Source organism: Polyodon spathula, chromosome 2 (genome assembly GCF_017654505.1).
Source record: "Polyodon spathula isolate WHYD16114869_AA chromosome 2, ASM1765450v1, whole genome shotgun sequence".
NCBI classification, from domain to species: Eukaryota; Metazoa; Chordata; class Actinopteri; order Acipenseriformes; family Polyodontidae; genus Polyodon; species Polyodon spathula.
The window spans coordinates 86,377,996-86,400,513 of NC_054535.1; the positions used below are offsets into that span (position 1 = coordinate 86,377,996).

Consider the following 22,518-nt stretch of genomic DNA (forward strand, 5'->3'; position numbering starts at 1 on the left):
CAAGGCTTTGTTCGGATCTGGTGAACCACATTTATTGTATTAGGGAATGCCTATTTTAATGAAATAAACACCAGAGAACAGTCTCGGTATCATCTTCTGAAAGTCATATCGTTTACTCTTCTACGCAAAATAAGTCTGCTCAACTGCCTGAATTTCCAAACTGTCACAAAAAAAAACAAAAAAAAAAACAGGCCATGTGTATAAAATATATCAAAACTATATGTGTTTAAAAAGAACGTTTCAATATTACTACAGAGGAGGCGTTAATATTATGGTAAGAAAGTTATGAAAGTCTAGGGTGGTTCAACGTACTTGGTTATAGTAACTAGCAGATCAGCATGTCCATTTCCACTTGGTTGAAATCCAGCGTATGTTTGAGTTCTGATGATCTAATCCTGGGCTGATCTTCATCACACACATTTACGTTGCATCATCTTGTAATATAATGAAAAAAGCAAGTCATTTCCAACTGTTCAAAATTGCATGTGGGATGTTACGTTAATGTGCTTTGAGCAATGCTGTATATGTATATAAATGTAATTGCAAATTAGTCCCTCGCTGATATCTTTTAAATGGTGCCAAGAAATAAACTGAAAAATGTCAGTGTGTGTATTACTGACAGCTGTGTTTAATCATCTGAGGTGTTTATAAGGCAACTTGCAGGACTTCAAAATCGCATTTAGAAACAACATTGAAGTTGCAACAAATTCACAAATTAAGCTCCAGCAGTCATATCTTTCGATGACTCCAATGCAGTATGTGCCCTGATATTTGCCTACTTCATAGGTAAGGATTGCTTTTAAAGAGATCAGTGTATTTCTGTTATATTTCCAAATTGTGGGAGAGAACCTGGTCTGGCTTTTGATCTGTGTGTGAGTAAGAACTACTACGGTAACTAGTGACAAAGTCGCAATTAATGGGAGTTGAAACTTGATTTAAGATAATAGTGATTATAGTGGTCATTTTAATTTAACAATATCATTATCGTCTAACCCTGTTCTACCCCTACCAGACTGACATTGTGTTGTGTTCATCCCCAGGGAGGAGGATGAGTATTCAGAGCTGCGGTCGGAGCTCAGCCAGAGCCAACAGGAGGCCAATGAGGATGGTCACAGTGTGGATCAGGACCAGAACTCAGTCTCTGTGCCAGAGAACCACTCCACCATGGTCACAGCGGACATGGGTAAGGCAAAACACCTGGCAGCTCTGTTTAATTTGACATGTACAGTAGAACATTTTCTAGTAGAAATACTAATCAGTTAACCAGTACCCCCTATTGAAAACCTCCAGCAACTGAAGAGGATGGCTTTTATAACATGATATATAGTGCCAGTACTAAGATTCATTGACCCTCTGCAGAATAATACATTCTCTGCAGCAGTGTGGTTTTGTTCTGACTTGTTTTAGTGAGCACTCTTTTTATTATTCCATGCAAGCACAGCGGTGAGTCCTGCGATCAGCTTTAATCTTAAATATATATTATAAGTAGAGCTTCTGATCTTCATTTTTAACCGATAAAAAATGTTAAAAACCCCTGATACAAAAAAGTATATTAAATCAGTGTATAGCCAATAAACACTGGAAATGGTTACTCAATTCACATTGACTTCACCCATTTCCCATTAAAAAAAAAAAAAAAAAAAACTACAAAAAAACTATTTAAAAAAAAAACCTTTTCCAATGCAGTTGGGCAATGTCCCTCCTTCATTGATTTGATCTAAATACTTTAAACTCACACCAGCTACTGAGGGGCAGCAAATTCCTACATTTCTACTGGAGACTCCATTTGCAAGATTCAAAACTACTGTTAGATAGGGATGATTTAAAACAAAATTGCAAATTATGTCAAAATGTTAACAAAAAAAAAGGCCTAGACACACAAAAGCCCCAGAAGAATGTGCCCGTGAGCATAAGGATTTCGCTGAGGAAGACAGCAAGGAAAGAAGGTACAACTTAAATGTGCAAGTACTGTCGACTACTATAGATATTGCGACAACAAAAAATGGCCAAGCATTTTGGAAAGTAACCGAAAACAATAATTTCATACAGTTTATAAAAAGCGAAAGCCCTGAAAAAGAAAAAAAAAAAAAAAAACTATTTCGGGTTATCTCAAAAACAGCAAAAAATAAGAATCAAAAAATGAAATTAATAAAACCCAAAAAACAGAAACCCTAATTATAAATAAAGAACAGCCCCACGCCAAAGAAAACATAAGGCTGCAAAGCATATGATAAATCAAGTATGCATAACAGTTTTCTTAATATTAAACTGTTCATTGTAATTATTAAATCAATGCATGTAACCAAATATGCTAGTGCACCAGCGCAGTAATTCTTCCTGTAATGTGACCTTGAGCTACACCACGTTCTACCACTGGTAGGTGGCAAGACACAGATCTTATCCAGAAAATGTACACTGGATCAGATGCTTTATTTGTGGGTGTATTTTTTATTTTTATTTTTATACATCCTTTAAACATTTTAATGTTATATACAATATAGTTGGTAATAAACAAGCAAAAACAAGTAGTGGAGATAAATATAGTAATATAAAAAAATGATCATCTACATCAGTGTACTTTCATGGTAGATATCTACTCAATGTGTTTATTTTTTTGTCTCATCTCTTTCTGAGCCTAGTCACAGAATTTCATATGGCCATGATTGAGGGAAGAGTTTTAGATAAGAGTTTAGCATAGGCAGGTTGCTGTGATAAAGAAATAAATAAATGAAGGTACTGCAATACATGTAGAACAGCTTTGAAGGTTGATTTTAAGATAAGAATCAATCCCTCATGCACACCGCATAGCACAGATCATTGGTCTTCTGGAATAATGTAGTTGGCATACTATTTTAGTATTCTATAGTTGTATATGCATAAGAGTGTCTGTTTGAAATATGTACAGGCTTTTATATGTATTACTGCTTTTCAGTTTTAAAATATGGCAAGGTATTGATTTTTATGGGACATAGGTCAACTCAGGTGGTATTTTTCTTTGTAGACGTAGAAGCTTGAATGCTTTCCAAAGAAGAACAGTAACATAGTTTGTATCACTTAATCACACTGTGCATTTCTGAATTACAAACCTGCTGTAGGGAAAATGAGTCAACAAATGATTTTTGATCAAAAATACTTTATATGCATAAAAGAAATACTGTTAATACAATTGTGTAAACATTGGATACAAGCAAGCAAAGACGCGCAGGTCACAGCATGCCCTAATGTATATGCTTGTGTCAGAACACAGACATCATGTGGAATCAATTCAAGGAAGTAACTGACGATTCGAAACAAATACATTACATTAAATACTATGAATATTAGCATTTACACCACCATTTCTTCCAATCAATATGGCTCCACCCTACTATCACGTACCTTCAACACATCTGGCAAGGGGGGAAGCTCACCCAAATCTATAACATTCTGTAGTGAGTCACATTTAAGCATTTTACAGACTGTCTCAACCTAATCTGTTTTTTGTCTGTGGTGTTCTGTTTTCACACTGTGTCCATACGTCGTCATTAGACTCCTGCTAACTTTGGCTATCTGCCCAGTTGCCAAGATAAGAGAGACTGCAAATGTCTTGCTTAGCTAGTTACACATGCTTTAAGCTATATCAAAATATGAAAATAGCATATAAGTAAAGAAATTTATATCAAATACATAATCAATACTTTATGCAGAATGTTGTCTCTTACACTACATTATTAAGACAATCAACAATAGTAGATCATTTCGAAACCTTTTTTCTTGACTGTCCACAGAGCAAGGAACTATTTTCTAATATTATAGACGGGTTATACAGGATCTCTCCATTAACTGAGAGACCGGCTCCTATTTGTAAGCATACAAGTTACTGTGTCACAAGTACAATAGTAAGGGCTAAAAATATTGTGAATCTCCCAAAAGAAAACCCTTCGAGCTTGTAGCCTAATATATAGTAAAGTGTTCTTTCATCTTTGAATTCCAGTTATTTCAACAGAGCGTTACTGAAACGTTGAGTCTGCGTTATGGACTTTTACAGGAAAGGCATGGGCTTATGCTATTACAATTCTTCACGGGTAGGGTAGAGATTAAGTTTGGAACCTTTAAGTCAATGGCAATCAGTCTCCTGCCATTTCTCCCTTAGCCAGAGAGATACGGTAATAGTGTGTTGACCCAGAGTTTCTAGCACACTTTCTTTATCCCCAGTACCTTTTAGTATTAGTATGTATACCATAAATTGACGACCATAAAGTTTTTCTTTAATAAACAACTAGTATTTCCTTATTCCTTATTTGAGCTGAATTTGGGAAATCGTGTTTTTGTGCATATTAGAGTTCCAGGCAAAAGCTTATTTCTGAGGCTCAAAAGACCAGCACCAAAATCTTTGACCAATTTCTTCTACGCCTAGTGTCCAGGAAAATGTATTTCCTTATTCGCAACAAATAAGGAAAAAGGAAGTAAACAACTAGTCATTCCTTATTCAAACTGGATAGGGAAATGTTTTTAACTTTCACATTACACACACCCAAGGATCTGTGTTTTAGGTAAAAGCTTATGTATAAGGCTGTGTTTTTTTTAACCAGTTGTAGTTTTCACATTTCTGAAACAGAAGTGTAAATAACATATTTTTTATTACTTAAAAAATATATACAGAAAACATTTGCCTTATTGACACACTACATGTTACAATGCGTTTAGGAAACTTGCAGTCAGTTTAGTTTGTTTCTGATAAATGTTCGAACACACTGCATAGAGTTGCACGATTTCTTTAAAATGCCTTCTACAGAAGACACACCAACTGCTTCAGAAATATTTCTGCTAAAGATCACTCATTCCAATACAAGAAGGGAACATTTTACATGTCTTGTTATTTTTACCTTTACCTTTATATTTTTATTTTTTTTGATAATTCACTGATGGTGAATATAGTATATTTTTAAAATATGGACATAAAAACCTAAATATTCAACAATTCAGCATTAACTGTTTTTCAGGTAAGCATGACTGCACTTTTTTCATGAAATACCTATTTTTAGATCATGAAATGCTGTGAGGTAACTACATCGTTTTTTTACATGAAAAATATAGCCCTGCATGCATATTAACAGCGAAAAGACCAGATGGCACCAGCGCTGAAGGCTTTGTTCACTTTCTTCCAAGCAAGGCCCTAAAAAAAGGAATTGGGCAAAAGCAAATAAACAGCTAGTATTTTCTTTTTCTAATTAGGGCTGAATAGGGAAATATTTGTTTCTTGACTGTTACAAACATCCATTTCCTTTGGCGGTGGTTTCTTTTTGATGGAAAAGGGAATAAGAAAACAACTTTGTGGTTGTCATAGAGTGTTGTTTTTAACTTTAAAGATACTGAACTTCATTATCAGCTGTATCTGTATTCTGAAATACTACCTCCAGGTTTACTCTTGGAGCAGAATACACCAGCAGCGCTTGCCTTCAACTGCCAGTGCTTGAACCATCAAGGGATGAGTAGCTATTTTGTTATCTTTTAAAGTCAGGGTTTCTCATCATGAGTTTATTACATCAGCAATTTCTGTGCACTGCTTGAATTGCCGCTATGCCTGTTAAATGTTTTTTCAAGTAACCTTGAGGATTCTGATCTAAAACGAGAGACTGAAACCTTTATCTCATCCCAGATCATTGCAGTTCATAAAGTGTTCACAGATCCACACTGATTAGGTGTTTTTTTTTCTAACTAAAAGCTTTTCAGTTTGGTGTTTGGATAATAAGATGCTTTGCATGATGCGCCTCTTTAATGTTGTCTGTAGTTCTCCTCCTCACAAAAAGATACAGTCCAATTTCACCTGTAGAAACTTGAAGCAAACAAGATTTTAGTGGTTACTTTTTGCATGAGCACCATGCTTCACAAAAGAGCATACTTGTTTAAGCTTTCTAGAACTCATGTGTGGAAATGAATCTTGTCTTAATGCTAACACTGTATTTGAAATTCAGAAAAAAGAAATAGCTGATGAAGAGGAAATGAGGTGAAACATCCTTGAAGTAATATTTATTCAGCACAAACTCCTCCAGACATAACACTGTGGCGAGAGTGTTTCTCCCTTTCAACAAAGTTAAACATTTTTAGATACAGTATAGTTACTAATAGTTTTTTTTTTTTTTATGTGATTGCCTGTATTTATATTCAAGATGCAGTGGTTGCTTTTGTTTTTGTGTTTGTAAAAAGTGCCTACTGCTTCCAAAGGACCTATGTAAGTGAGATATTGCATTCATGATGTAAAAAACTTTGCTTTATAAAGAACTAAAAGTATTCCTCATAAAACAAGCCCAAATCTGATGCGGTGGTATCAGGAGTGTATATGTTTCGATAAGTCAGAATCTGGTAAATCTTCATTTTTGCTGAAAACTGTCAACATTTAGCAAGTAAGGTGGTAAATTACCAGAATTATGAAGAAATATATAGTGTTTTTCGGACATTTACCGAAAGCTTATTGGTAAAGGCAATTGGTTATTATTGATCTTCTGGTAAATGTCCAAAGAAAAACATTATCATGTTTATATCAGACATTTACCGCTTTAGTTGGTAAATGACTGTCACAAAGACGGCTGCAGTGGGTGACATCAGACCAGAAACAGGAACCAACACAAAATAAACAGAGAGGTGCAGTTTGGTAAGGCTGAGCAATTGTTTGCACTCAGCATTTAATAATGAAACAGACAGAAAATAAAAGGTTGTAAAGAGAAACAAAACACAGTACACTGCACTGGCAGCCAAAACAAAGAGACAAACAAAACGAACTACACAGACGAACACGGTGAGCTGCTATCTTAATTACTATTACCTCCGTCTCCAATCTCATTCTCCACTGACCGAACACACAACCCCGAGTGAGTAAAAACATGCTGCTTTTATGCAGCTGTACCGAGACTCGATTGCTAATCAATCATTCAATTGGAGTCTCGGTACAACTGCACGTGAATTAATAAAAGTGCAATTCCCCGTGCTCACATATTATTACATTTTACCTGCACTTGAAGTGCTGTGCAATCCTCGTGCCTAAGTACAAATATACATTTTAAACACTTGTTACACAGACCCATTTATATCCTGTGTACCAATGACTATACAACAACATTAACACACAACATGTAACATACAACACAGAAATACACAGGGGCGGGGCAACATTGCCACAATGACATATACATTTGATTGAGTGATTTCCTATGGTGACTCATTAAGGACAGGGACAAAGAATAGGATACATTCTCCAGATTTCCATGTCCTTAATGAGTCACACTAATTTCTAGATTGCTTTGTGAAGGAGAAGGGACTGTAATCATTTCTGTTTTGTATTTTTTTAAATTTGTTTTATTTTATTGGAGCTAATTCCCTGTGATCCTAAACATTTAGAGCCTCATTTACGAAGTGTTTACTGTACGCAAAACATGATTACCATGTGCAGTTCTGTCCCCGTCCTCTTTACTATTCCCATTTCTGTACGGAAAACAAGGATTTAGCAAATGCAAAATGAAAGGGGCAGAATAGCGCTGCTGCCTCATTTACATTGAATTAATAATGTTTACATATGCAACACAGCATGTTAAACACAGATAATGAGCTGCCATACATTCATGAGCGATAAGGTTTTTTGCGCAGGCCAAAATGACCCACAAATGCTGCCACAAAGCTGAGAGCATAGGCGGCGGAAGCTGTATACCGATTTGATATGTTGACCCTGGAGTTTAAAAACCCAGAGGAAATGTATACCTTTCAGTAGGCTCTCTGTAATGTAAAAGAGCATTTTTAATTGGTGGAGCTACTGTTTGTTTTGATTTGTTAAACCTTCTGTCACACAAAGAAGAATTTGCACACAACTGCTTTCATGAGCGATGTAGTTCATCTTTTGACTCTTTGATTCTTATACAGCAGTTGGTTCGTGCCATGTGATCATATGACACATTCACCATTCTTCTTTTAAACAATGGAAAATAAGAATGACTATTCTTTATTTACAGATAACTGCAGTGACCTGAACTCGGAGCTGCAGAGGGTGCTGACGGGGCTGGAGAATGTGGTGTGTGGACGAAAGAAAAGCAGCTGCAATCTTTCGGTGGCCGAGGTGGACCGGCACATTGAGCAGCTCACTACTGCCAGTGAGCATTGCGACCTTGCCATTAAGGTACTGATGGGAACAAAATACATTCTCTTCTCAACCAAATGAACACTTCAATAATCCACAAGATACTCAGTAGTGCTGTGTCAAGAGATACCATTCCAGTTCATTTGATTACTTACTGACAAAGGTTAAAAAGTTGATTAAACCCCAGCACACTGTTACTATTTCTTTTCCACTGTTAAAGGTGTTCACTTTATTTGTATTGTTGTTTTTTTTGCATATCATTTCACTTTCGTCATATGTTTGTACAAAGCAGGACAACAATCCCTTTTATCTAGTATAACTATAATATGTGTGGAATATGCTCTTTAAAATAAACTTCAGTATTAAAGATAAGAGAAGCCCATTTTGTTTAGCCTTTCACAAGTGTGTTTGATAGTCTTAGTGAACTTGACTTGCAAGTGAAATTTGAGAGAACGAAGCGCAGGAACTGTAATTCAGCATCTCATTCCTTTGCAGTGGGTAGTCTGCAGACTGCAAAACAATTTAATTGCAAAGGAGCTTTACTCTGCTTGATAGGAATTGATAGCACGTGATAGGAATTTTATTTGTGGTTTTTGAATCAAAATCTTTCTGGCACTGCTGTCTCAATGGTACATCAAAAGAGCTGATTAGTGCCTTCTTGAAAGATAAATACCAGACAGTCCTTGAAGAGATTGTTTATTCTTTTTGGAGGAATTGATTAATGGGATGTAATTTAATGTTAATTTAATATTTATTACAGGCATTTGGACTGATGGCTTTTAAGCATTTTTAAGCTGGCAGGGCTAATGATTGAATCACATGACAGTGAACACGTCTTAAAAGCTCACCATGTCATTCTGTAGCCTTGAATTACAGAACTACTGTGAAATTCTGATAGCTACCTCATATACAGAATAATGAGAAAGATGAATAATGTTTCCTGTTGCTTTTAAATTATGCCACAAGCCTTATTATTTTGATGAAAGCCAATGCTTATAAGAAGTAAGACACATGGTTAGTTTTGCATATAGCTTGAAATATGAAGTATGTGTCAGAATAATATCCCTGGCAATAAGGTTATGGTGAAAGTAACTGCATGTCATTCTTAGATTTTCCCTGATATCTTAAGAAATTAACAAGGGTCATAGTAACTGATGTTTGACCTAGTTCTGATTGGCTGTTGAAAGCTGTATATGCCTGAATTTGATAAAACTTTACAGGAAGTTATTACACTTTCTCCCAGTGAAGGTCATTTTATGTACATTTACAGTACTGTATTAGCTATTGAAGGCTACTCTTGAGAACCACCAGTTTTGTTGAAGCTATGCATTGCTGTGGATATTGGTACTGGTGGCTTTTTAGTGCCACTGGTAATGAGTTTTGTATTATTGAATAATAAACCTGTCTTTTTTAGTTTATTTTTTTTCAGAATAATAGATGATAGGATAGTAAATGAGAATTGTAACCATATCTGATGACGGAGTCTTACAAAGTCTAATAAAGAGTGGCCGTGGTCTCAAAGCTCGTCTTTTATGCCAGGCAGGATTGCTGTAAAAAGTGGAATGTAAGGTGGTTGGTCCAGTAAGACTATGTTAAATAACTGCTTAAAATATTAAAGATGGTATGCTGATCAGCAACATAGATGAATTAATTGCTCTCGTAAATGAACAGTGAGTGCTGCTGTGCTTTTAATCATGTTGACAGAATGCACTCCCACAGCCTTCATTAGATAGGATCTCAAATAGTAATCCACTATATCTTTGGTCCCTAAATATATTCAATCCTAATCTAATTAGCCTTTGTTGTAAAACACCAAGCACTTACCTCTGAATAGAAATATTATTGAAGGTTGACTTGGCTGAAGAAAGATTCAAGTCCTTCTTGTGACAAAACCTTGAAAAAGAACTGTCCAGCAATGTATCAGTCACATTAACCATTACCAAACACTGTGCTAACTGATTCCTTACTGCTACATAGTGTTCTGTAACACTTATGGGGTAACACACTACACAGATATGACTAATTGTAGGAAAGTTAAAAACAGTATAATGATCCTGAGCATAAATAGTTACCTTGCCTGAGATTTGCTGCTACTGTATGTGTGAGATGTATGTTGGAATTGAGTATCAGTTTCTAACTTACTATGCAACCTTTGACTTTACCGTATTTGCTTGAGTAAAAGTCGACCTTGTATAAACCTGGGATTAATATTTTTTATATATAGACAATATCACTGAATCGTTTTCACCAAGTCTTGAGATGTTTGCATTTTGATTTGAGAGAAATTAAAAGCATTTGTTCTGGCAACGAGGGCAACAAGGAGTTGCCCACAACATTGTAGGTGCTGGTGTTTCCCACAGAAGCACTATGCTGCAGGCTCACTCAATAAAAAAAAGTAATAATGTTGTTCTTATTATTATTATTATGCCCCTCCATAGCGTTCATGCTGCCGCCAGTCATCGCAATCAGTAAATAGAGGCTTTTACTATAAATTATAGATCGGTTCATATGTTTGCTTGTGTATTAGTCGACCCCCCCCCCCCCCCCCCCCCCCCCCCCAACTTCAGGAATGTGTTTTGGGTTTTAATTTCTCGACTTATACTCAAGCAAATACGGTATGTCAGTCCTACACAGCTACATCAAATGGGTAATGGGTGATATAAAATTAATGTTCCCTTTAGTGAAGTGAGTGGTTGATTTTATGTTTAGTAGCAGCAGTGCAGTACATATATCTTCCTTGTTGACGTAACACTCATAGTCGAAGGCCTGACAGTTCTCTGTAACATTCTTCCCTGCAGACAGTGGAGGAGATCGAGGGGGCACTGGGTCGAGACTTCTACCCCAGCCTGGCAGAGGAGAGATCGCGCTGGGAGAAGGAGCTGGCTGGCCTTCGGGAAGAGAATGAGAGCCTGACCGCCATGCTGTGCAGCAAAGAGGAGGAGCTCAACAGGACCAAGGCCACCATGAACGCAATCCGAGAGGAGAGGGACCGGCTCAGAAGGAGGGTGAGTTTCTTCAAAGTAACAGCCTTCTCCTTCCTGCATTGCTATCAGCTCGTGGTATGTCTGGACCTACTGAAAGGTAAAAAAGAAACTAAGTCAAGTAGACAAGGTTGCGACAAGTGCCGCCTTCAGTGTAATCTGTAGTATACTGAAGAAGGGACTTGCTGAAATGTTTGTCTACTCTGATCCAGTTTGGTCTTAATGTTTGTTTTCACATCTTAGTATTACAGTAAGTGTCAACAGTTAATTTTATTTATATTTTATAAAAACAGCAAGTTCTGTATTGTTTATTTTTTATATGAAGAAATGATTTGTCTCCTGAGCTAAAAGAAGGCTTTGTGTTTTCTTGGTATGCATTACATTCAATCCACCTCATCTTGTTAATTTTCCACTTGTGGCAGTGATAAATGACAATAAATTGCTGCCTAGCAAATAACCCATGTGACACTGGCAGCTATTTAGATCAAACTATATACAGAAATAAGATTTTAAATCTGTCTGGTGAAGGCAGAGCTTTGTTTAAGCTGATTTATGACTGCTTTTTTATTTTTTTTTGCTTCAAAATACTGTTTTTTTTTATTTGTTTTCTAGTTTTTTTTACTTTTGAGGGATCAGGGGAAAATGTGCAAAATATTTATTATGGACATATTTGTATCCTCCTGTAGTTCAATATTACAAGGAATGGATTCTAGAATATGTGGCTGTCAGAACTGATTATTATTTTATTATCTTTTAAAGTGAGTTAACTCAGGGAAGTCCACTTACACAGAAAAACCTCATCTCATATTTTTGTTTTTGGGTTTAATTTAGAATTAATTTATTTGTGAGAGCAAAATAAGTTGACAATGACCACGTTAAGACCTCTAATCAAATTTAGTGTTCTCCAAAGACTTTAATGAGCTTGTTAGAGCTTAATCAAATTAGGCATTTAATATATTCAGTAATTGAGACTCATTGTTAACAAATCTTGTACTGCAGCTGTATCCAAGAAACAGTATGCACAAGGTTGTTTAGCTTTTCCTGCAGGTCACTGACTAAGCCTAGAGTGTCATTTTCTATTGTGTTACAATTGAATTCAGAGCTAGCTCTCTAATAGAGGTATTTGTATTCTGTGGGCTTTACACTTTTAAAATGTATTGGAAAAGGACAACACATATTAGTTAGCTTTATAATAAAAGCCTACCATTTGGGGTTTTGGAGGAGCAACAAGGGTAATGTGGATCGATTTCTAGTGTGGAAAATGTTGGTAGTGTGTGACGAACAGAAGAGAGATTGCAATGGGCGGGGGTTGGGGTGGGGGTCCTGTCAGACCCAAGATGACTTGTCATTGAAGAGGCTGAATGAAAGGAGCTATGCATTGCAGCTCATTAGCCCACTTTCATGCAGGATTGTTTGCTCCTTCCTTGTTATCGTCTGTCTTTTTTGGTGGAGTGATAGTTGCAGGATGTTTTATCAGGCTTTGTGAGTGAAAAACTATTTTGCTTATTTGGTTTTTCATTGCTTTCCTGACGTGCTGTGTTGTGAAATATTCAAGAGCTAATTTGTTGGAATTGATACAGAACAGCTTGTACAGCAGGATACATTGTCAGTGAGTGATAAGGACCTGCACATCGCTCAGTTTTCTTTAAAGAATGCATTGCACAATATTGGAAGCGCCATTATCATCCTCAGATAGACAAACTACTTTTCTTATTTCTTTTAAAAAATATAAAAGCAAGCAAATCCTGTTTGTTTTTATTTGCAGAGAAAGTGATGCAGGAATTTAACCTTAGTCTCTGGAGAATTTAGAGTCATACACTTAACCTTCCACTGGTCTTGTGACCTTCCCAGAATACTTCTTTCCTTTAGGTATTCTACTGTATGTACGACTGATGTTCTAGTTTTATTCCCTAACCCGTAATAGCTTCTCTATCTACACTACCTCAGAGTGACACATTTGACTTTGATACATTCAGATTAGTCTTGTCTGTAATACATTTGAGGAAACAGTACCACTGAATATATGTCAGGTATTTTATTAAGGCACTGACCAGATGTCATAACCAAAAATGATATATTTTGGTTCTTAGCTTGTGTTTTATACTTCTTTCAGACAGCTCTTTTCTAAACAACCCACTGGTTTTCTCTTGTATAAGAGGTTTTCAGTATAGTGGAACCGCATTTATTTCTCTCTTGTTAAAAGCTATTACAATACCAAAACAGGAGTTAAAGTAGTACGTGTTTGGCCTTGTAGATTCCAGGAAAAGAAGTGGCCAGGATGTTGCTGCCAACCCTGCCCTCAGAAAATAATACTCTATTTACCAGAGTCCAGAGAGAATGAATGGAAATCTACTGTAACAGCAGCAAAATCAACTTGTCTTCCTAAGTCTGAACTTCCAATCTGATAGCTAGTTTCTTGGCTAGTACACATTGTTTTTCCTCGTCTTTCACCATGTTTGCAATCCATTAACTGCAATCTAATTAGGGAGCCTGCGTCAAATAGAAAAAGTTGACTAATAACACATGAAAAAGTCAAAACACAAACAGACACACACATCTGTAGTCCTGCTTTTAACACAGGGAATGTTCTATTTGATTTGACTATTAAATAGCTGCATGTGTTTTTTATATTGTGACAGGGTTAAGTAGAGTAGTGGTGTATCAGGAGAATGGCTAAATATGTCCTGGCTTCACCAGCAAGGCTGGCTACATTTTTATGTGAATGACCCTACTAAGATGATCCCACTTAACGTCATATTTTTATACACTGTATAAATAGAGCTGTAAAAAGAAGAAAAGAAAAGGTACTGTCAGTGATACCTATTATTTTCCATGTTGTCTTCCTGAAAAAGAATGAAAAACATAAAATAATGTTCTTATAAATAGCTGATTACTATTGTAATGTACTGCGGGCTAGGATCATGGGTATATAATAAACATTGCGCCTAGTTAATAGTGCTTTCACTTGCAGGTACGAGAACTGCAGACTCGGCTGCAGAGTGTCCAGGCTTCAGGCCCTTCCAGTCCAGGAAGACTGACGCCAGTCAGCCGCCCCATCAACCCCAGCACTGGAGAGCTGAGCACGAGCAGCAGCAGCAACGACATCCCCATTGCCAAGGTAAGTGGCAGACAGAGCTGGCAGGCCATATGAGAAATGCTGCTCACCTCGCTGTCCCAGAACACATACAAATAAATAAACTAACTAGTGCTTATATTAGCTGCTGCACAACGACCACAGCAATCTGGGGAAAAAAACATCTGAAGCCCTAAGGGAGCTTCCAATCTTCCCTTGCAGTAGCCCCTTGTCACATGCTGTATGGAGGACTTGATAGCAATATAGTGGAGCTGTTTAAGTACTGTGCAGATGCCGTTCTGCCCTAATTGAGAGGGTGTATAAATTTGCACAGACTTCCATGAATTCAAGGCAGTTTTCACCCCCTGCATGCCCCCAACAGTGTGGATATTGTGGAGGCAGAATTTAGGTCATCATGATCACTGGTTTGTGAATCGTTCGTCCTGAATAAATTGTAAGTAATGACAAACTTTATTGTATTTTTTTTTTTTTTTTTGTAGGTGGCTGAAAGAGTAAAGCTCTCCAAAACAAGGTCAGACTCCTCCTCTTCAGACAGGCCTGTTCTGGGATCAGAAATCAGCAGCATAGGGGTAAGAAAAATGAAATGCCATCGTTTGAGGTACTTTAACTTAACCAGCAAATGCAAGAAGGGTATACTTGTTCAGGGTGGGATTTTGATTATCAAAGCCATTTGTCATCAAAAGAGGAAGCCACAAGTTATATTTTTTAACAACGCAAGAAGTAACTGTGGCCTCCTCCTTTTGGAGCTAACCATACCTTCTTATTGCTCTTCGCTGAAAGCTCTGTGGTAAAGGGTTCTAATAAAGCAAATGTGTACCACATGATTATAATTGGTGGTGTGGTACCAAGGCTTCGTCAGTTGAATGCCACATGTTCTCTTTTTCCACTGTATTTGTGTTTAAAAGTAGAACAACATATAAACATTAAGAAGAATTTCATATAAACATTAAGAAGAAGTACTTTCATGGAAAGTGAAGAAGTGAAAAACATCCATAACTAAAACACTTAATGCAGTAAAACACCTATTATCCAAACTAATTGATTACAACTATGACATTCTTTTATATGACTTTCCCAGTCAAGAAACCCCCTAAAATATGTCATTCAACCCCTTGGCCTGTACATACTGTACATATATACACTATACAAAGTGCCTATAGGAAGTATTCACCCCCCCTTGGACATTTTCACAGTTTGTTGTGTTACAACCTGAAATCTTGATGCATTTAAATGGGATTTTCTTTCCTTTGATTTACACAACCTACTCAACACTTTCAGTGTGTGAAAAAAATGTGGGGGTGAAAAAACAAATCAATTAAAAATAAAAAACCTTGAAAAGTTTTCATTAGATAAAGTATTCACCGTCTTTGTTATGAGACTCCTAAATAAGCTCAGGTACAACCAATTGCCTTCGGAATTCACACAGTAAGTTAAATGGAGTCCATCTGTGTGCAATAAAAGTGGTTCACAAGATTTCAGATTAAATACACTTGTCACTGTAAGGTCCCACAGTTGGATAGTGCATTCAAACCAAACATACTATCATGAAGACCAAGGAGCTTTCAAAACAACTCCGGGATAAAGTTGTGGAAAGAACAGATCAGGGGAGTGGTATAAAAAGATTTCAACAGCATTGAATATCCCTTGGAGCACAGTCAAGTCGATCATTAAGAAGTGTATACGGCACCACCCAGAATCTGCTTAGAGCAGGCCGTCCTCCCAAACTGAGCAGCTGGGTAAGAAGGGCATTGGAAAGAGAAGCCTCCAAGAGGCCAATGACAACTCTGAAAGACCTACAGTGTTCCATGGCTGAGATGGGAGAAACCAACATAGTTAAAGAGTACTCAAACTACTCCACAAATTTAGACTGGATGGAGAGAGTGGCAAGAAGGAAGGCCATTCTGGAAGAGTCGGCCAACGACAGGAAAAAAGCCCATGTAAAAGCAAGCTTTGAATTTGCAAAAAGGCATGTGGGAGACTGAAAAAATGTGGCAAAAGATTATGGGGTTTGGCCTAAATGCAAAGGCGCAACCCCAACACAGCACATCACCCAGGTAACACCATCCCTACTGTGAAGCATGGTGGTGGCAGCATCATGCTATGGGGATGGTTTTCATCGGCAGGGACTGGGAAACTTGTCAGGGTAGCGGGCAAAATGGATGGAGCTAAATACAGGCAGATCCTTAAGGAAAACATGCTGCAGTCTGCAAAAGACTTAAGACTGGGACAGATATTCACCTTTCAGCAAGACAATGACCCCAAGCACAGAGCCAAAGAGAAACTGGAGTGGCTTAAAAACAAGAAAGTGAATGTCCTAGAGTGGCCCAGTCAAAGCCCGGACTTGAATCCGATTGAGAATCTGTGGCAAGACTTGAAGTTTGCTGTCCACCAACGATCCCCATCCAACTTGACAATCTTGAACAATTTTGCCAAGAAGAATGGGCAAATATTGCACGATCCAGATGTGCAAACCTGGTAGAGACTTATGCCAAAAGGCTGTAATTACTGCCAAAGGTGCTTCTACCAAGTATTGACTCAGGCGGGTAAATACTTCTCTAACCAAGACATTTCAGTTTTTTTTTTTTTTCTTTAATTGTTTCACAATAAAAATTATCTTCCCTCTTCAAAGTGTTGAGTAAGTTGTGTAAATCAAAAGAAAAAAAAATCTAATTTAAATTGAAATGCATCAAGATTTCAGGTTGTAACACAACAGACTGTGAAAACTACAAGGAGGGTGAATACTTACTGTGTGGATGCGTGTGTATGTGTGTGTATATATATATATATATAGAGAGAGAGAGAGAGAGAGATATATGATATATTGTAATTGAAAATAATAATAAAAACAAATATGAACTCATTTCAAATAGTAACAGATTTTTTTAAACCAAAAAAGCCTGTTTAACTGGTTCCAAACAGTTTATAGAATTTCTACTCCTTGGTAATGTGTGAATGTATCTGTGAACACATTTTATATTGAGGTTTCTAGGCTTCGTGAATTGCATTATTGTATCTAAAAGAAAATGTCAACGTTTCACTTTAAGGGGAAGGCCAAAATATTCAACAATTTTGTATTTGAAATAAATAAGAGTTTCACACTGGTCTGATTAACTTATGATTGCTTACTGGATGACAGTACTTGTACATGTGAAACAGCTTGTGCATGACAATGTGACACTTTAAATCTCTATCCATGAAACATTAATTATCTACTGAATATAATACAACATTATTTTGATTGCATTTTGTGTACTAGACTGATTATGTGGTGTGTTTATTTGGGCAGGTGTCCAGCAGTGTAGCGGAGCACTTGGCACATTCATTACAAGACTGTTCCAACATCCAGGAAATCTTCCAAACTCTTTATTCGCATGGCTCTGCCATCTCGGAAAATAAAATTCGGGAATTTGAAGTGGAAACAGAAAGGCTTAACAGGTAGGCTGATTATTGAACTATATTGAGGGCCTTTTAGGACTTTAATTAATTGATAATGACCACTATAGTTGAGGATACGATTTTGTCATGGTAAAAGTATGTGCAAATCATGTCACCATGACTAAAAATAGACAATTTCACACAATAACTATTAATAGTAATGTATTGTAATGTTTAACATGTATTTAGTTTTCTTTTAACACAAGCTCCTAGTCAAAAGTAAAGCGTTTGTTTGTTTTGCTATTTGTTAACCGTACCTTTTCAAACAGTGTCAGGAATATGCTTACCTTTTAATTAACATGGATTCCTTGTCCAGTGTAAACAAAATAATAATCTGAACACTGAAATAAAGTTTTGTAAAATGAGAATTTTACAACAGTATCGTTTTCGTTAATGTCTATTTAAACACAGCTGTGGCTCTGATATAACAAGTTGTACATTAAGAGTTAACTTTTGATGTAATGTCTGTCATCCCCAAGGTTATTAACAAATTCTGCATCTACACTGTTCCACTGACAGGTACTGTTAAGCAGTGCAGAGCCACTGCTACAAATCAGGGTTTCATGCTTATCCAAAACTGTAAACCATACTCTTTTGAAGTTTTGCATTACTGCTCTGGGATATTGCTCTGCTAGCTGCTTAGCCCTTAATTTCACCACTTTGCATTTCCGCCAATTTCACGCTGACTAGAAATAAATGGAAAAATTCAAGGGTTCTGTGAAAGTGGTGACCATCGTGGTGCAATTGTATCCTTAACTTTAGTTAGCTGAAGAAAAGGGCTCTGCAAGACAATTAGAAACAACATTCTTAAGACTTCATGAGCAACATGCTGTGTAGACAAAATATTTGCATAGAACTGGTTGAAGTGTACAGGCCAGAAATCAGTGTTTTTTGCACCAGTGATTAGAATTGTAAAGACATTTGTAGAACTTTAGGAGCATTTTAGAAGTTTAGTTCAGTCTGTAGATGACAAATGTTCATAACTGTATCTTCTGTCAAGGCCAGGGAATGAATAGACATTTCTTTGAAGTGCCCACTGTTGACACTTGCTGGAGTAATAGTCCATGTACCTTAAGAGGGGATTGACACATTGACATTGTAGTCTGCCTGTCTGCATCTGTATCGAAAAATCAATAAAAAAAAAAAAAAAAAAAAAATTAAAAATTCATTCTAAGATACAGTTCTTGCTTTTCAGCCGAATTGAGCACTTAAAATCCCAAAATGACCTTTTAACAATCACCCTGGAGGAGTGCAAGAGCAATGCAGAGAGGATGAGCATGCTGGTTGGGAAATACGAGTCCAATGCTACAGCCCTGAGACTTGCTTTGCAGTACAGGTAGGTTGAGTGAACTCATCACAGCAGCACTTTCAGTAGACAGAGTAATTAGTTATTTTCTCTGTAGTTATATGGTATTTCAATTAATATTTAAAGGTCTTTACTGTTTGTCAATAGTATAGAACACAAAATTGAAAACAAGAAACTGATTAAGACAAGTAGAAAATATTAATAATAGTAAACATCGTGTCTGTCAGGTTATTCAACCCTTTCCCTTCCAAATGAGCTGAATGAGTGGACTAGCTCTTCTCTCTCTCTCTCTCTCTCTCTCTCTCTCTCTCTCTCTCTCTCTCTCTCCTCTCTCTCTCTCTCTCTCTCTCTCTCTCTCTCTCTCTCTCTCTCTCTCTCTCTCTCTCTCTCTCTCTCTCTCTCTCTATATATCTAGTATTAATATCTATATATATATATATATATATATATATATGTATTCTGACCTTTTCAGCCGGAGTCCGCGTTGTTCTTTCAAACAGGTGTCTGTTTCTTTAATTATTACACGACACAATGGAAGTGCTCTGTAAACGCCGTGGCGTACGTTTATTAGCAAACAGAAGTTATAAACAAACAAAAACATAAAACAAAACCTAGCCCTTCTTTAGGCGCTAATTAAACTGGTTAACAGTAGTTCTATCTAATGCAGGGCAGGGTAAGCCTGTTCCCCTGTTTAAATCAATTCCATAAATCACCTAAACCAAATCACATTCAAGCACTTTTGTCAGAACTCGTACCTTTGTTTCGACACACCTTTCCACCGATCAGTTTCTTTCCTCGCTCTCCGTTTCAACCCTCTCCCCTGAACACACCAACTGAAAACCTTTTTAACCCCAACTTGATCACTCACATCTGATCAGCATTTGCCCATTAAATACACAATTAAGCAATTGTTACCTTAACTATACAATTAAGCAATTGTTACATTCGTCATCATACAATGTGTGTGGCTATCCCCAGGGTCCAAAAGCCTCCAAATTGACGTTTGGTACATACACATCATCACAATATATATATATATATATATATATATATATATATATATATATATATATATATATATATATAATATCAATTTAGCAATTGATGATGAAGAGATACCTACAAAACCTGCAGGACTGTGGCACTCCGGGACCAGGGTTGCCTACCCCTGTTGTACAGCATCCTCTACAGGGATTCTGTGCATAATTCATTTAAATCATTTTCCAGTTTTTTTTAACGCATTTAGATTTATTGTCGATGTTATCACATTGCCAAATTGTATGACTTTTTGAGCAGCCATTTTACACTGACACTCTACTGCAAGAGACAGGACAAATGCAGCTATGAAATAATATACAGCAGCTGCTTGATGGCTTTGCATCATGACAGGTTACATGCATTGGCTTATTTTTATGTGATATTTCACCGCATCGAGTGTGGGGGGGCCAACACTATCTAGTGATTTGTTTTTTTAAAGTAAAGAAATGTGATCTCCTGAATGCTAAATAACACGTGTAGGTGTTCTTTTGTTTTACTATAGGAAGATAAGACATGCTGCATGTATTTACTGTAATCTTTGCTTTTTTGTTTATAGTGAACAGTGTATCGAAGCATACGAGTTACTACTTGCCCTGGCTGAGAGTGAACAGAGTCTCGTTCTTGGCCAGTTCAGAGCTGCAGGCGTTGGATCAGTAGGTAAGTAATGTATGGTTTCCAGTAACTGTGTTCCTACTGGAGGGGAACATACTTTCAAGGGGTTTTTCGACAGGACTGTACAATTGTATTTTAATGGCACGACCTTGGATTGAACCTAGCTTAGGATAGATTGATCTAAAGAGTTCTATAAAGCCAACAGAGCCTTTGAAGAAGCGGTCTAGAGTGTGTACTAAAAGGTATCCCCTTTGGTATTCGTTTTCAAGCAAGTAAAGTGTGCTCAAGCAGTGTGTCACCTTCACACCAAGCTAGAAACAGCTATGTTAAACATAGAGGTGGGTGCAGCGGTCCAGATAAGCTGAGTACCTGACGTTTTTCCGCATTCAAAAATCAGAAATACACACTAAATTTTAATTTAATGCCTTATGCGTAGCAATTTTGCTGCTCAGCTTGTCTGTCTCACCTCCCGCCTCCCCTAAACCTTCCACTAACAACTACATCTCTCAGAATACAATGTCTTCAGTTACTAGGAAACTGTACACAAGAAAAACAACCCAACAAGCATTGTCCAATCTCTGGCTAGCCCGGCTGTCTTTACAGTAAGAATAAAAATAATTAAAAACAACACAGGTTGAAGCGTAAATACCCGTCCAGCTACAAATCCAACTGGAACCATCGTCAGAGGCAACCTCTAAAAAACGGTGCCTGTAATATTAAACTAACCGTTTTATAACTTATTGATGCATTTCCTTATTTTATCTATCTGTATGGCTTTATATTTTTATAGTTTTAACATGTTCACTAAGTTTAAGAATTTAATGTTAAAGTATAAGTAACGTAATTAATTTGCAGAGTCAGTGCGATACCTCAATAAATATCGCTGAGCCAATAAAGAACCTTGTGGTAGTTTGAAGTAACATTGCAGTTAAAATGGAAGGCTCCTTTTTAATGCCTAGCCCATTACCTTTAAAGATTATCCAGTATTTAATCGATTATTCATGACTTCAAGGTGATGTTGCATTTTACTCCCTGAAAATACATTTTACTCTCACTGTGTTAAAATTAGGGGGTAGAGTTACTACCAGATCCAAAATCTTATCTGGAGCTCTGGGTGGGTGTACTTCCTATTCACTCTGGATTGTTATATATTTATGATATACACCAGCAATTTATTTTTTACTTAAAGTGGGTAATAAGATCTGATCTGAACTTAAAAAATATATATATATATATATATATATATATATATATATATATATATATATATATATATATATATATATTTTTTTTTTTTTTTTTTCTGTGTGGCCATTGCATTGTAGCAACTGAATTTATTATGTGATTGCACCTGCCGTTGCTACAATATAATTATAATACATGGCCATACAGAATATTAAACCAAACAAAAATGAAAATGTGAATAAGGATGAATTAGATCTGTGTATAATTCAATTTCTACCTTTAATGCAATCACTCATTTCTGTTTTTTTAAGATTTAATGGGTCTTGATTTTGACCTGTCCCACAGTTTTGGTACCTTTGTTATTATGATATGTGCCTATTAACTATTAAGCACTATCATCTATTTATAAAACTTAAGGCAGAATCAATTTTTAAAGGTTTTATAAGCATTGATCACAGACATGTTTGGCCAAACACTTGTGTGTTCAAGTTCGAATCACCCCCTTGCAGCTCATACAAGCAAAATTAAGTGAGGCAATCTAATGCCAGTCTTACCGTCTGTTGTCTCTATTGTTTTGTGTTTGATCTTGACAGCGTCCTATTATTTCTTCAGCACTGTCAGTCTGCTCTATCTCTAACACTAAAGCACAGTACCAGATCTATAATAAAAATGAATTAGAATTCTGGTCTCATATATCCTGTCTTGCTTCTTTGTGTTCACGTTTCTCTTTGGAAAAAAAAAAGTCAGTGGTTTTAATTCGTGC

At 36.6% G+C, this 22,518-nt stretch overlaps 1 protein-coding gene across 4 annotated transcripts in view; it reads left to right on the forward strand.

Moving 5' to 3' along the window:
* LOC121302827 (colorectal mutant cancer protein) overlaps positions 1 to 22,518 on the forward strand; it is a 148,574-nt gene that overhangs the window by 112,734 nt on the left and 13,322 nt on the right. For all 4 annotated transcript variants that reach the window (XM_041233098.1, XM_041233090.1, XM_041233107.1 and 1 more), the window contains 8 exons: positions 1,041 to 1,183; positions 7,980 to 8,143; positions 10,903 to 11,109; positions 14,057 to 14,203; positions 14,659 to 14,748; positions 17,466 to 17,614; positions 18,810 to 18,950; positions 20,515 to 20,615. In XM_041233098.1, coding sequence (XP_041089032.1) covers positions 1,041 to 1,183; positions 7,980 to 8,143; positions 10,903 to 11,109; positions 14,057 to 14,203; positions 14,659 to 14,748; positions 17,466 to 17,614; positions 18,810 to 18,950; positions 20,515 to 20,615 — 1,142 coding nt within the window. The remainder of the gene's footprint in view (positions 1 to 1,040; positions 1,184 to 7,979; positions 8,144 to 10,902; positions 11,110 to 14,056; positions 14,204 to 14,658; positions 14,749 to 17,465; positions 17,615 to 18,809; positions 18,951 to 20,514; positions 20,616 to 22,518) is intronic.